Below are 16,194 nucleotides of genomic sequence, written 5' to 3'. Positions count from 1 at the left end.
CAACCATTGTATGATGCGGACACCAAATTCCGCACCGCAGCCTATGCTCCGCAGCGGAATTGTCTGCAACGTGTAAACGAACCCTACTAAAAAGCTGTGGAAGGCAATGGAGAAACGGGTCGTAGTGTCTGCAGCGGAATTCCAGAGCAATTCCACCACGTCTGGCCATGCCCTTACTGCGCCTTATACACAACTTATTTCCCCAGGTTAAAGAAGGTTGCAAACAACCTTGCGAGCAATGCAAAAAATCTTATATTTTCTTTTCCCATAGGGAATGAAGTTTCGGGAAGTTCACTTTTTTACCATGACTTTCTGGTGGTTAAATATTGCAATGGAGACCTAACCTAGGGCCATGAAGAATTGCAGCGTATTCTCACTGTGGGTTGTGCGCAGAAAATCAGCAATTTAAAGTACAATACATGTGGATGGGTTTTTCAAAACCTCAACCAGACAAAGCGGAAAAAATCCGCAGCATGCAAATTTTGTTGCGGAAATGCTGCAGATTTACACTGCAGATTTTACCCTTTCCATAAGGTGAAATCCGCTTGATTTGCATGTCACACTTATAGATTTTGTCATTGATTTGATTTGTGGACATGTTTACATGTGAGTAAATTACAGGAGATTTGCACCAGGCAAAAAGACCATGGATTTGGAAGATAATCGCCGGTCGAAATCCATATATAAAACTAGATTGACTTACAAATTAGCTTAATTAATGTTCAACGGAGCTGGTCTGAGGCTTTTCATCACAGAATCCACACCCCAATAGTGAGTTTGCTGTGGATTTTGAAATCTGTAGTACAGTTATTATTCTGCAGGGATTTTTCGAGAGCATGCGAATGGGGAATAAAATAGTCCCTTCACATGCATTGCCGGTAGAATGCTTGCAGATTCTGTCAGGATTTAAGCACAAAATCCTGACACAATCCACAACATGTGAACATGGCCTTACTATAAATGTAACAGAAGAACACGCATCTCGAAATTGTGGCAGTCCGGTAACCATGTAATTCTAGGAGGTTTTCAAGACAGGCTTCCTATGTTGTCAAGTTGCCTAGACTTCAGGACGGACCAAATATCCGGCTGCGCATCCCACGTCACATTTAAACTTCTGACCAGAATGCCAAATAACATAACTGGAGGCGCACTTTAAGCATAAACAGAGAAATATGACAACTATGCCGGCAAATAATGAGCAGTTCACTAGTACAGTCTATATAGCTATATATTCTCCAAGCTTGCCAGGTAATAGATTGTATAGTTTTATGATATGTTCATGGGTTAATGACGACAAGGCTGTTTATCCTAAATTTTTACAGTCATTTACAATAAATTTCCCAGTTGTAATACATTGTATCCTCACTAATGAGTTGTCATAAAGACACAAACAAGCCTCATAAAGTGCTAATTGTGCGCATTGCATGTATCTCATGTAATACATTACCTCTGTGGTCCTGGTTTATGATGCTGGTATGTTGCATATATACTGGTTTCCACCACTTTAACACCCACTACGTGTTTTTATTTTTTTCTTAGACAGATTATTACTGCAAATGAACTACCTCACATGATTCAGTATATTACATGGTCTCCTGTTGGTCATAAACTGGTAAGTCCATTCAGCTGCCTAGACACAAAAACACATTTCATGCTGACGATTAGTTAAGTTGTTAAGTTTAATAGTTCAGATGTCAGAGACACGCACGACCGGCTCTCGGCCAAACTGTCCATTCAGCAGAACTGATGGAATCGACTGAGAGAGAATGATACAGACTCCATGTATACAGGACAGATAGAAGCTGTATCATAAAAACCTTTTTTAATAAAAGTCAATTAGAAAAGTGCTAAAACGCAAAACACATTGATTTATTAAAAGAAAAAAAATTCAATTCATAGGTCTCCTTCGTTTTTAAAGGGGTTCTCTTGGACTTTAATATTGATAGTTTATCCTTTGGATAGTCCATTAAAGTTTGATGGGTGAGGATCTGACCTCCCATGCTGATAAGCTAATTTATTTGAATGGAACAAGATGCAGTACCAGGCATATCCGCTCATATGGATGAGACGTTGTGCCCTTGTAAACAAGGATGGGGGAGCGTCCTTTAAAAGACCACCGCGTTTCTTCACTGTGCTGATCGGCGGGGGGCCTGGAGGTCATAGCCCCAGGATTAAATATTGATGTTCATGATGTGACTGTTATTAGCCGGATCCTGCATGTCAGAGACAGACACATGTAGGACCCTCTGTCACCAGAGCCATCACTGCAGCTGATCTGACGCAATTGTCTTTGACGGCAGGATACAGCTTCTATGTATACAGGATACATAGAAGCTGTATCTTAACCCCTTCCCAACATTTAACGTATCCATACGCCAAAGTTGGGTAGGGGAAGTATGGAACGGGATCATGGAGTGAAGCCGCTCCATACGATGCCGGTGTCGGCTGTTTGTTACAGCCGACACTTCAGAGTAACGAGCGGGATCGCACTCGTTTAACTCATTAAATGCTGCGGTCAATAGCGACCGTAGCATTTAAATCGTTAGAAAGAGGGGGCGACCCTCTTTAACAGCTCATCGCGCCCCCCGCAATGCAATCGCGGGGTGGTGATGGTTGCTATGGCTGCCTGGGGGCCTAATGAAGGCCCCCAGGTCTGCCATCTTTGTGCTCCTATTAAGCGCATAGTGCAAGCGAACCAGTGATCGCTGCTTGAAGTCCCCTAGGGGGACTAATAAAAAAAGTAAAAATTAGTAAAATAAAGGTTTTTTTTATGTAAAAAAAAAGGAAAAATTAAAAGTAAAAAAAAAAAACATTTTCCCCCTGGAGCATAGTAAAAAAATTAAATAAATAAACATAATTGGTATCGCTGCGTCCGTAAAAGTCTGAACTATTACAATATATCATTATTTAACCCACGCGGTGAACGCCGTAAAAAAAATAAATAAATGTAAATCACTATTTTTTGGTCACCCCATCTCCTACAAAAAATGAAATAAAAAGTGATCAAAACATTGCATGTACCGCAAAATGGTATAATTAAAAATTTTAGCTTATCCTGCAAAAAATAAGCCCTCATACCACTTAATCGGCGGAAAAATAAAAAACTTATGGCTCTCGGCATTTGGCGACACAACATAAATTTTATTTTTTACACTTAGGTTTTTATTTGTAAAAGTAGTAAAATATAGAAAAAACAATATATATTTGGTATCGCCGTAATTGTATTGACCCGCAGAATAAAGTTAACATGTTGTTTTAATTGCACAGTGAACTCCGTAAAAAGGAAGTGCAAAAAACAATGGAGGAATCGCTGTTTTTTTTTCATTTCTACCCCACAAATAATTTTTTCCCATTTCCTAGTACATTATATGGCACAATAAATGAAACTACAACTCGTCCCACAAAAATCAAGCCCTCATAGGACTATATTGATGGAAAAATAAAAATGTTATGGTTTTTGGAAGGTGGGGAGGAAAAAACTAAAATGAAAATCTGAAAAATGGCTGCGACGGGAAGGGGTTAAAAAGTAAAAAAAAAATTACAAACCTGAATGCAAAAGTTGGTTAAAATCAGGCAAAACATAAACTTATTAAAAAAATAAAAATGTACACTTCAAAGGTGTACATAGCCTTTACGTCAGGATTCATTACCCTCCACTGGATGTCCTCTCGTATTACACCTTGCTGATTCTTCTCCTGGGTAATATCACTGATCTGCCTCTTCTACCTTCTTGTAAAGTGTTTTCATATATATGTATATGATGTACGGTATGTTGTTGTGTTTTTACAATTCTAGGTATATGTTTGGGAAAATGACATTTATATCAGAAATTCTCCAGAAGAGCCAAGTAAAAGAATTACAACTAATGGCGAAGAAAATAAAATCTTAAATGGAATTCCGGATTGGGTGTATGAAGGTAAACATCTTTGGTTGCGCGGTGACCTTCAGTATACATATTGTGTCTAAATAATATAGTACATTTTAACTGAATATAGAATATTGTGGTGAGGGAGGAAACCTGGAACCTATAATTATAATGTCAGCGTGAAATGTAGGTGAGGCAAAACCAACATGCAACCACAGATCTGTTGGCTGAAAACAAATAAGACAATCCATTTTAGTGAACTGCAGTAAGCAGTCTCATCCTCATTCCCTCTACAAGAAATGTCTCAACTATTAACCTCACAACGGTCTACCGAATAATGCTGTCTAACCATTACTCCATGGATGTGCGGCTGGTCCATCTTCTCATGGATTCTGGGAGATACGGAAACTTACGAGTTCCCTCATATATCGTTTTTTGCTTTCTATAGACGGTCGCCATACATGTAAATCAGCTACTTGAGACATCTGTGCTTGATATTGGTGGGTGTTGCATCTTCAGACCCAAACAATATGACCCTGTTGGATTGACATGCCGTAAGAGTCTGTTATTTGAAGCCCCCTTCAGTCTGGAATTGAGTATGTTGATTATTAAGGTCATATAAACCCATTTCTATTGTGAATATTATCAGTCTCCCTATTTAGTTGGGTGGTTGTGTGATGGGTCACAGGTTGTGCGCTTGTATAAATACTAAATGCCAGACTCCCCTCCTTTGCAGTCGTTCTTGTAAACTTTAAGCTTAGCATTTGTAGACTATGATGAAGAAGAAGAGAGAACAGTATATAAAGATAACACATTTATTTTTCCACTACGAATGTTGTCTTGGCTTCAATATGGATTTAGTATTTCTGGAGCAGCACAGCTGGTGTTTTATCTTAATGACGCTTTCAACCTGAATATATTTTTGCAAAACACTGATTACTAAGTTGGTAAGAGACAGGGGAAGTATAGGAAAAGTGCTGAAATGCCACTCTGCTTTGCCAATGCCCCAAGATAAGTGCCACTTTGCCATAGAGGTAAAGGCCTAAGTGTTGGATTGGGGTTTCTTAGGTTCACCAGAGGAAATTATGCTGAGGTCCCACCCTCCATCTATACAGAACATGTGCTCGTCTATTTTTTAATGAATTGTACGTTTTGCTGTCATCATTCTACACGGTACATATTATCAATAAAGGTCCATTAACACTGGCCAACGTTCATACAAACACTAGTACCCAAACATTGCCCTGTATAAACAGGGCAGCGATCATCCAACGCACGAGTCCGTCAGTTGAATTACTCTTTTATACTGCCCTGAAATCCATCATTGGCAGCACATCTCCCCGTGTAAATAGGGGATTTGTTCCCAACATTATGTCAAATTTATGGGGACGGAACGATTGTATTAGCATTTCCATTGGTCGGTGTAAAGAGCCTTTTATTAAGTGCCAATCGACCTATAATTATCGGCGATCGGTCCTCGGTATGTGCACAAATCTGCCGTGTAAAACCACCTTAAAGAGGCTCTGTCACCAGATTTTGCAGCCCCTATCTGCTATTGCAGCAGATCGGCGCTGCAATGTAGATTACAGTAACGTTTTTATTTTTAAAAAACGAGCATTTTTGGCCAAGTTATGACCATTTTCGTATTTATGCAAATGAGGCTTGCAAAAGTACAACTGGGCGTGTTGAAAAGTAAAAGTACAACTGGGCGTGTATTATGTGCGTACATCGGGGCGTGTTTACTACTTTTACTAGCTGGGCGTTGTGTATAGAAGTGTCATCCACTTCTCTTCACAACGCCCAGCTTCTGGCAGTGCAGATCTGTGACGTCACTCACAGGTCCTGCATCGTGTCGGCACCAGAGGCTACAGTTGATTCTGCAGCAGCATCAGCATTTGCAGGTAAGTAGCTACATCGACTTACCTGCAAACGCCGATGCTGCTGCAGAATCATCTGTAGCCTCTGGTGCCGACACGATGCAGGACCTGTGAGTGACGTCACAGTGCTGCACTGCCAGAAGCTGGGCGTTGTGAAGAGAAGTGGATGACACTTCTATACACAACGCCCAGCTAGTAAAAGTAGTAAACACGCCCCGATGTACGCACATAATACACGCCCAGTTGTACTTTTACTTTTCAACACGCCCAGTTGTACTTTTGCAAGCCTCATTTGCATAAATACGAAAATGGTCATAACTTGGCCAAAAATGCTCGTTTTTTAAAAATAAAAACGTTACTGTAATCTACATTGCAGCGCCGATCTGCTGCAATAGCAGATAGGGGCTGCAAAATCTGGTGACAGAGCCTCTTTAAGGTCTAATAGGGTAGTTGTGAATCAACCTATAAGAACTAGGAAATAGACCCTTGTGGCAACTGATTAGCTCCAAATGGAGTTGTTTTCTGCAGAACCTTTGTGGCCCATGAATGTGTCAGATACAGGGCCTACCAGGGGATCCTCAGTTGCTCTGGTCAGTCAGTCAACTACTGGCCTGAGTCATCCAAGACTGAATATGGTTTTTGGCGTTCCTATATAAAAGTTGTTGGGCGTAGCAACCACAATGTCACAGTCTCCTGACTGACAGTTAAGATGAAAGCTGGTTTGGTGCTTTACTGGCTAGAGAAGGAGGATCCCATTATCTCCTTTCTCATCTCAGTCTGCATTAGTAATCAGATTTTTCTTAAAGATATTAAAACAATAAAAATGTACGTTACATAGTAACTCGACGTTGCCTTTTAAGCAGTTCAGGTGAACCCTCTCTTTAAGGTGGGAAACCATGTTAGGCCCTGTTCACATCTGCGTTGGAGGCTCCGTTAGGGGCATCCGTCACAGATTCCGCTGAAAATTCCGGAAACAAGAGTGCAGCATGCTCCGCTATTGTTTCCGTTAAATCCACGGACATCCAGACAGAACAAAGGACCCCATTAAAGTCAGTGGGTTCCATCAGTTGCTGCTTGTCTCAGTTTTTCAACCGAGCCTGCACTTCCAGCATTTTTGTTGTTCTGCTCCACTGACGAAGCAGAAAAACGGAATGCCGAATGCAAATGTGAACGAGGCCTTATATTGTAGAAGTTCATTTAAATGCTATAATATTGACTGTATTATAATATTACCCATTCTTTATAGAATATTGCAAAATTTACCTATTTTTGTATGTAAAAATAACATAATATATATATTTTTTTATTTTCAGAGGAAATGTTTTCGACAAATAATGCTATATGGTGGTCACCTGGTGGCCAATTCCTCACCTATGTGGAATTTAATGACACAGACGTTCCAGTTATAGAATATACATTTTATGGAGATGATTCTGAACAGTATCCACAGACAATTCATATCCCATATCCAAAGGTTTGTCATCTGAGTGGTGATTACATTATATGACATGAAAAATTGTGCTGTCCTGTGTGGAATTGTAATCTTGTGTAATATTGTGCAATGGACTTGCACTGTCTATAATTCAGAGGAACCAGTCAAATGTTGGAGTTGTTGGACTTTTTATCTTTAAAAAGAAATAAACTTCTTGCCATGTTACTGTCCAGTATTTAAGGGGGCCCACTGCCCCTTATAAGCAGCTAGCAGCTTCCCACTGTCTATCGCTCAATCACTGGTGGATTGTCAGGGTGGGGATACACATAGCGTAAATGCTACGGATTTCATTGTGGAAAATCTGCAGCATATTACAGTAGCAGCAAAGTGGAGGAGTTTTGAACAAATCTCCTCCACACACTGCGGAAAAATTCAGCCGAGAAACTGTTCATAAATTAACCTGTGGTGCCTTTTTTTTTACTCCGCAACTTGTCCATTTATGCTGCGGAATCGCTGAAGTTTCGTGCGGGTTTTCCTCATTGAATTCAATGGGGAGGCAAAACCTGCAACAGATAGCAAATATTGCGTGGAAAATGCTGTGATTTTGCGGCAAAAAGTCAGAAAAACAAACAGCCTTTTTTTTGTTTAAAATGAATAAAAAGGTTATACTTACCCTCTGGGCATTGTCATAGTGACGCATTTTTCTATTCTCCATCCAGGCCGGCCTCCTGGGATGACGTATCATCCCATGTGACTGCTGCAGTCAATCACAGACTGCAGCGGTCACGTGTACTGCATCCCAGGAGGCCGGGCTGCACAGAGAACAGAGGGACGCGTCACTATGACAATGCCCAGAGGGTAAGTATAACCTTTTTTTTTTTTTGCCAAATTCAGAAATGTAACATGAACAGAAAAAGTACAATAGAATGATTTGTACATCTTACGTGTTTTAGACCCGCTCCTGGTTTTGGCTTACAAATACTGATGCAAAATACTGACCCATGGGAATAAGGCCTTAGAAAGCAAGGGGCCCATTTACCGTTCTTGCACAGGGGCCCTGTGCTGTCTGGTTAAAGGGGTTGTTCAGGATTCGAAAAAAGGATCTGCTTTTTCCCCCCACAAACGGCGCCACTCTTGTCCATGGGCTGTGTCTGGTTTTGCAGCTCAGCACTATTCACTTCATAAACTGCAATACCAAACATATTTCAAGGACAAGTCTGGCGCTGTTTCTAGCTGTCATTTATTTCTAATCCTGGACAATCACTTTACCTCTAGGACAAAAAATAATGAAACATTTTATTTTGATGACTTATTTAAAGTGGAGCTAAACGTTTAACAAACTTCTGACATGTCATAGTGACATGTCAGAAGTTTTGATTGGTGGGGGTCCGAGCACTGAGACCCCCACCAATCGCTATAACAAGGCAGTTGAAGCGCTCGTGTGAGCGCTCAGTCGCTTCGTGTCTGTTCGTCTTTTTCCAGAAAGCCGATCTATCGGAGTACGGGCTCATAGACTTTCTATTGAGTGCGTCCTCTGATACATTCATTTCTGGAAAAAGCCGAACAGTCACAAAGAGGCTGAACGCTCACATGAGCGCTTCAGCTGCTTCGTTTTAGCCATTGGTGGGGGTCTCAGGGCTTGGACCTACACCGATCAAAATTTTTGACATGTCACTATGACATGTCAGAAGTTTGTTAAACGTTTAGTTACACTTTAAGGTGTCACCAAGGCAAACCCCTTTAAGCAGGATCATCTGCTGCTGTATAGGAAATACATCAATGGGTTATTGCACCTGCTGAACGGCAGCCCAAATCCCCTTTGAAGGGCGCAATTTAAAACATCCACTTCATGGCCACACAGCTGGCACATCTTCAATCAAGCGGAGAGGCATATTCATTTACATAGAGAGCCCTTTTAATTGGCACCCTGATGGGGGGGGGGCATTTTGTGTATACAGCTTCGATACAGACCAATGTGTCTCCATGGTTACAGACATATATGTCTGTAATCTGTATCTGAAGTCTTGTGTTATTTCTTCCATTTGCCAGAGGAAGTGGAGTACCACGTGCGTGCAGGATCAGCCTACACAGGGTTTGTTTGTAGTCTGTTACCATGGAGAAGCGAGTGGTGTAACTGCTATATTGACCCAAGAGACGTATTTCCTGGTGCCATAATACCTCAACTCCATGCAGTATGGTATAGAGGGGTGTTTAGGCAGAAGACCACTGCAGATGTACCTGCCTGTCTCTTGGTGGAGGAGTGTTTGGATGTGTGGCAGTGAGGATGGGAAATTGGGCTGCTGACAGGAAAGGCATGGGGTTGCAGCAGCAGAAGCAACAAGAAAGGTGCCTCATGCTGAACTTGCTATTTTGTTCTCCCTCCTCTAATACAAAGTATGCATTAAAAAAAAAAGCTTTGTTTTCCACTAAAGCGAAACCAGAAACTGTATTGATTTTAAACCGTTAACATATTTGACCCATCTGCAGGGGCGTAGCTATAGGGGGTGCTGCAACAGTAGCAGTCGCACCTGCGCCCTGGTGCCTGAAGGGGGACCCAAAGGACCCTTTGCCCCGTAGGTAGACGTCAGTATTATAAATGGCAAATGGTAGCTGGGGGCCCTGTTATAGATTTTGTATTGGAGCCCAGAAACTTCAACTTACGCCTCTGCCTGTCTGTACCCACATGCAAAGGGTGTGATAAGCAATTGTAATTAAAAAACATTTGTTACACTCATTATATAATATTGTTTATTTTCTCACCATCTTTTGTGACAAATATGACAACTTAAAATATATCCACCCAAATACTTGAGTTACTTATACCACAATTATATATTTTCATAAGAAGCACTCATAGCCAGGATACAACCATTGCAAATTTGATGCCAAGTCAGGTTCATCTGCCAAAGGAATGTTGGCACACACCCTTCAGTTCTTTTGTAAAGGCGATAAAACGTCAGACTTATATATGAAGCTTCTTTATAATGTAGCAAGCAGCAAATGGGCATTGTGCATCATCACCCATAACCCTCTACAGGGGCAGAGGTACCACAGTGGAGGGGCACATAAGGATACGGCAATGTATTTTGCAGTTACCTGATCAAAACATTTGAAGGTTAGTAAACGGGCACAACTTCACCCACAATTTCAGAAACTTTAGGGAATCTCTAAGCGAATTTCAGGCTAAAGTCATTTAATTAGCAGATATACTCTAAGACAAATTTGTGAACCAAAAGAATGCACCAAAATGTATCCATCTGCAAATAAGTTTATTTAAGGTGATGTAGTATAGTGTGGTAATGTAAAAAGAAAACTTAAAGGGCATGGGTATACACAGAAATCGTAGGGCCATTTAGAAAATCTCAAAATGAGTCCCACTACCCACTGAGGGCACCACCAAATGTACTACACCTTTATTAAATTTAATTATCACCATTTTCATATTATATCTGTATATGGGCAAGCTTTGTTTTTCTGAATTCAAAAATGATATAATTGTAGCTGCATGCAGTTACCACTAGGGGGAGCTTACTAAATATATGTATATATACAGCTATTATTGGAAGCAATCATGGCTGCATAAATCTGTGTGCAGTGTTCTCCCCCTAGTGGTAACTGCTGGTACAACGGTTCAGTGCTGGGCCATTTCTGCTATGTTCCACGGTAGCTGCCCCACTTTTAAAGGGGTTCTTTGAGTTGGAAAAACCCTATAAAATGATCAGTCCTTCAGCAACAAGCTGATCATGGGGGGTAACATTGCTTGGACTCCCCCTCTATCAGGTGTTTTTGTAGGTAACTTTAGGGCTCGTCACCACTGTGAGAGTGAAGAATTGCACAGCATCCATGGGAATAAGGTGCGATCATTGAATCCAATTCACAAGATAAATCTTCTGGAGCAGATATGGAGAGCTATGCTGGAGGGGGCCAGCCTTTATTATCTTTTAATACAACATTTTTAAAACTGTTAGTTATATTGCTGAGCAAATATGTTCTCATATATAAAACCTGCTTCATAGTATTGTGCTGATAACATATTTTTGCATTCAAGGCAGGAACAAAAAATCCCACCGTGAGACTGTTTGCTGTAAATACAGAATCTCTTAATTTAACATCTGTGGAAATTAATGCACCAGAAAACATAAGAAATGGGTAAGGTATTATTATTATTATTATTATTATTATTATTATTATACATTTGTATTATTAGTATTATTTGTATTATTATTATTATTTGTATTACTATTATTTGTATTATTATTATTTTTTTTTTTATTATTTGTTTTACTATAATTATCATTTACCTGATTATTGCATAAATAATAACCCATACAATTATTCATTGATTTTCGGTGATAACGTTTAATTAGAAAGTGTGACCCTTTTTGACATATCTGTTTTAGTAAAAGCTTGTATTCCCTATGAAATAACAATTCTGGAACGACTTTTGTCAAAACTCTGTGTTGTGCGATTCCTCTATTATTCCTCCTGCAAATGTATGAATGCATTTACAACTGGGCATTATCATTCCTCTTGCCAACAAGGTGTGTCTCTACACATTCTGATTCTATCAGCATTCACTGGACTGTGCAAAATGTATAGGGACGCCCCACTGATAAGGGAAATAGTAGCATCCAGTTGTCAATTTATTCATACCTTTCCAGGAAGAATAGTAGAGGACAGGCACAATGCGGAGTCCTACGAAAAGATGCTCCAGAATTGTGATCACTAACTGTAAACGGCCTCCATTATTTCCAGGGGTCCCATAGTATCGCATTTGCCTGCTACCCTGATAGTCACGCCTATGTGATAATAGAGAATATTTTGAATAAAAATCTGCCTCTAATTCTATTGTACAGATAACATAGACTTAAAAGAAATAGAGGATGTTAATATAGTAATAAGTAAGTATATCAAAATTATGCAATTAAAATTCAATGGTGGAACAAGTCCAACACCCCCATATAATGAAAGCTACTTTTTAACCCTAAATACTGACCTGAGGGTTATTGTATGTCAAAATAATAAATAAAATATTACAAAAAATATAATAATAATTTTTTTTAATTATATGCACAAGACCTAAATTAACATAAATATTTGCAGTAACTGCTAAAGTTTTTTGTTTTTTTTCTTCACAACTTCAAGTTCAAGAAAATGTTGCATGGTTGTTTGAATGCAGTTTATATAGTTGCATTGCGCCCTCTGCTGGTAACAAATGTAAAAGCAGGGGAAATCGGCATATATAAGGCATTACAAAAAGAAGGTAATGAAGATGTATTAGGGTGTATTCACACATTACAGTCATATCGCATTTTTGCCGCATCAAAACACTGCTGTTGTGCCACAATTTTGCAATTATGGCAAAAAATTGTGATTTGACTGCAACATGTGAATGCACCTTTACAAAGGTGAAAGGTTTTATATTTGCTGACTATTTAATTGGTGTTACTTAAAGGTTGTTCCAGGGGAGTAGCTATAGGATGTATAGAACTAACAGTCCCATCCAGACCATTGTTTCGGGGGAGGCCCAAATACACTAGTATTGTAAATGACATATGGTTAGTAGGGGGCACTGTTACAAATTTTACATTAGGGACCCGGGGCTTTAACATAAAAATTGCATTATCCCCGTCTCTAAATTTTTAGACCATGACATACTAAAGGTGCCATCTTTAAAAGGATTTTCCTGATTTAGGAACTAATAAACTGGTGACAGAGTCCCTTTAAATTATTCACATGTCTTAAACTATGTTATTTAGATGTATTTAACTGATGTATGCTTTTCCTGGGATAGAGACCATTACTTGAGTGGGTTGACTTGGGCTACAGATCAAAGACTGGCCGTTCAGTGGCTCCGAAGGATTCAGAATTTTTCAGTCCTTATCGTATGTACCCATGTAGACACCACATGGAGCTGTCAAATGGTATGTTCAGATTTCATTTGTTTGACTTTGAATGTACACATACTATTTACAAAATATATATATATATATATATATATATATATATATATATATATATATATATATATATATATATATATATTCAGTTTAGGTAGCAAGTTCTGAAGAGCCAAAAAACAAAATACGTTTTTACTAAATTACCAATAGGCAATATTTTGTTTTTTTACTCTCTTGACCTGTTAATATTATTTTTTTATCTGGATAGTTCCAAAATTCTGTGTTGATTAAAATATTATAAATCTCTATAAGGTCTGAGCTCCATATTTTTTTATACATTCACTTCCCTTTATACACTAGGGGGAGTTACTGAAGAAGACATTAACAGCTTTTATTGAACTTCATAATAAATCCACCTTCAGCTTTCTTCTAAGGCTTCGTTCACATCTTCTTCAGAGCTTCCCGTCAGGGGAACCAATGAACGGAACCAAAACTGAAACAAACGGAAACAATAGCTTTCCGTTTGCATTACCATTGATTTCAATGGTAACACATCCGTTGCAAATGGTTTTCGTTTGTCACCGTGAACGAAGCCTTAGTTTCCCCTAGTGGCAGCTGCAGGCAGACTGAATTTGATCACCGCTGTGTAAAGAGAAGCAGAAGATTTGCAGCTCTGCAGCAGAAAAATAACTCTCTGATGTATATTATATTGTATATTATGTATATTATATATTAATTAGCATAGAAAGTTGAAGACAACTTTCTAGTAGAGAAAAACTAAATTCTAGGTAAATTATATAAACAAAGTCCTCTTGATGATAGTGCATTTCTGAAAAGCACAGGATACAAAGAACTTGTATAAGAACATAAACTTATACCAGCTGATCATCTGTATTTACACACAATGTGAACAACATCACATATACATTTAGGTCCAGAATTATTTGGACAGTGACACAATCTTCATGATTTGGGCTCTGCTGCCACCACATTGGATTTGAAATGAAACAACTGAGATGCAATAGAAGTGTAGACTTTCAGGTTTAACTCAAGGAGTTGAACAAAAATATCCTGTGAAATGTTTAGGAATTGCAGCCATTTTTCTACACAGCCGCCTCATTTCAGGGACTCAAAAGTAATTGGACAAATTAACATTACCATAAATAAAATGTTTTTTTAATACTTTGTAGAGAATGCTTTGCAGGCAATGACTGGCTGATGTCTGGAACCCATGGACATCACCAAACGCTCGGTTTCCTCCTTTGTGATGCTTTGCCCGGCTTTTACTGCCGCTGCCTTCAGTTGTTGCTTGTTTGTGGGTCTTTCTGCCTTAAGTTTTGTCTTAAGCAAGTGAAATGCAGCTCGATCGGGTTGAGATCTGGTGATTGACTTGGCCATTGCAGAATATTCCACTTCTTTGCCTTAAATAACTCCTGTGTTGCTTTCGCAGTATGTTTTGGGTCATTGTCCATCTGTCCTGTGAAGCGACGTCCAATCAACCTTGCTGCATTTGGTTGAATCTGAGCAGAAAGTATATCCCTGAACACTTCAGAATTCATCCGGCTGCTTCTGTCTTTAGTCACATCATCAATAAACACTAGTGCCCCAGTGCTTTTGACAGCCATGTATGCCCATGCCATCACACTGCCTCCACCATGCCATCACACTGCCCCCACCATGCCATCACACTGCCTCCCCCATGCCATCACACTGCCTCCCCCATGCCATCACACTGCCTCCCCCATGCCATCACACTGCCTCCACCATGCCATCACACTGCCTCCCCCATGCCATAACACTGCCCCCACCATGCCATCACACTGCCTCCACCATGCCATCACACTGCCCCCACTATGCCATCACACTGCCTCCACCATGTTTTACAGAGGATGTGGTGTGCTTTGGATCATGAGCCGTTCCAAGCCTTCTCCATACTTTCTTCCTCCAATCATTCTGGTACGGGTTGATCTTAGTTTCATGCTGTTCCAGAACTGGGCTCGCTTCTTTAGATGTTGTTTGGCAAAGTCTAATCTGGCCTTTCTATTTTTGAGGCTGATTAATGGTTTGCTCCTTGTGGTGAACCCTCTGTATTTGCTCTTATGAAGTCTTCTCTTTATGGTAGACTTAGATACTGACACACCTACTTCCAGGAGAGTGTTCTTCAGTTGGCTAGATGTTGTGAAGGTGTTTTTTTTTCCACCATGGAAAGGATTCTACGATCATCCACCGATTTCTTCCATGGACGTCCAGGCCTTTGGGAGTTCACAAGATCACCAGTGCGCTCCTATTTTTTTTTCAAGAATGTACCAAACTGTTGATTTGACCACTCCTAACATTTGTGCTATCTTTCTGATGGATTTCTTCATTTTTTTCAGCCTAACGATGGTCTGTTTCACTTGCATTGAGAGCTCCTTTGATCTCATGTTGTGGGTTCACAGCAACAGATTCCACATGCAAATGCCACACCTGGAATCAACTCCAAACCTTTTACCTGCTTAATTGATGATGGATTAACGAGGGAATAGCCCATGCAGCCCATTAAATAGCTTTTGAGATAATTGTCCAATTACCTTTGGTCCCTTGAAAAAAAGGCAGCGACATATTAAAGAGCTGTAATTCCTAAACCCTTCCTCAAATTAGGATGTGAATACCCTCAATTAAAGCTGAGAGTCTGCACTTTAAGCCCATGTTGATTATATAACTGTATATTCAATATGTCTTGGTAAACAGCTAAAATGCCAAGACTTGTGTCACTGTCCAAATTATTCCAGGCCTAACTGTACCTAATACTTATAATGTGAATGAAACATTGTGGGTTAGCACAAACTGTTTCTGTATTAGTAATGTGCGCAGTCATTTATTTGTGCTTTTTTTTATTTTACCTTTTACATTATGCTTTATTGAATTTTTCTTTCATCTGGTTATGCAGCCTGAATATGAAGAAAGTACCACTGGCTGGGTGGGAAATGTAAGTATTCATTTTTTTTAGACAGTACTAGAAGGCGTCAGCAACCTTCGGCACACCAGCTGTTGTGAGACTACAACTCCCATCATGCCCTAACAGCCAAATGCTGTATTATTCCAGACAAAAGCTGCTAGGGTATGCTGGGAATTGTAGTT

General features: G+C 39.7%; 1 protein-coding gene across 1 annotated transcript in view; it reads left to right on the top strand.

The window, feature by feature from the left end:
- DPP4 (dipeptidyl peptidase 4) overlaps nt 1-16,194 on the top strand; it is a 56,829-nt gene that overhangs the window by 22,869 nt on the left and 17,766 nt on the right. Inside the window, exons 7-12 of the mRNA XM_075831033.1 lie at nt 1,540-1,612; nt 3,796-3,916; nt 7,056-7,216; nt 11,223-11,323; nt 12,969-13,098; nt 16,004-16,042. Of these exons, the coding sequence (XP_075687148.1) occupies nt 1,540-1,612; nt 3,796-3,916; nt 7,056-7,216; nt 11,223-11,323; nt 12,969-13,098; nt 16,004-16,042 (625 nt within the window). The remainder of the gene's footprint in view (nt 1-1,539; nt 1,613-3,795; nt 3,917-7,055; nt 7,217-11,222; nt 11,324-12,968; nt 13,099-16,003; nt 16,043-16,194) is intronic.

The sequence above is a fragment of the Rhinoderma darwinii genome, chromosome 6, assembly GCF_050947455.1.
Source record: "Rhinoderma darwinii isolate aRhiDar2 chromosome 6, aRhiDar2.hap1, whole genome shotgun sequence".
In the NCBI taxonomy this organism is placed as follows: domain Eukaryota; kingdom Metazoa; phylum Chordata; class Amphibia; order Anura; family Rhinodermatidae; genus Rhinoderma; species Rhinoderma darwinii.
This window is presented reverse-complemented; position numbering and strand designations above follow the sequence as displayed.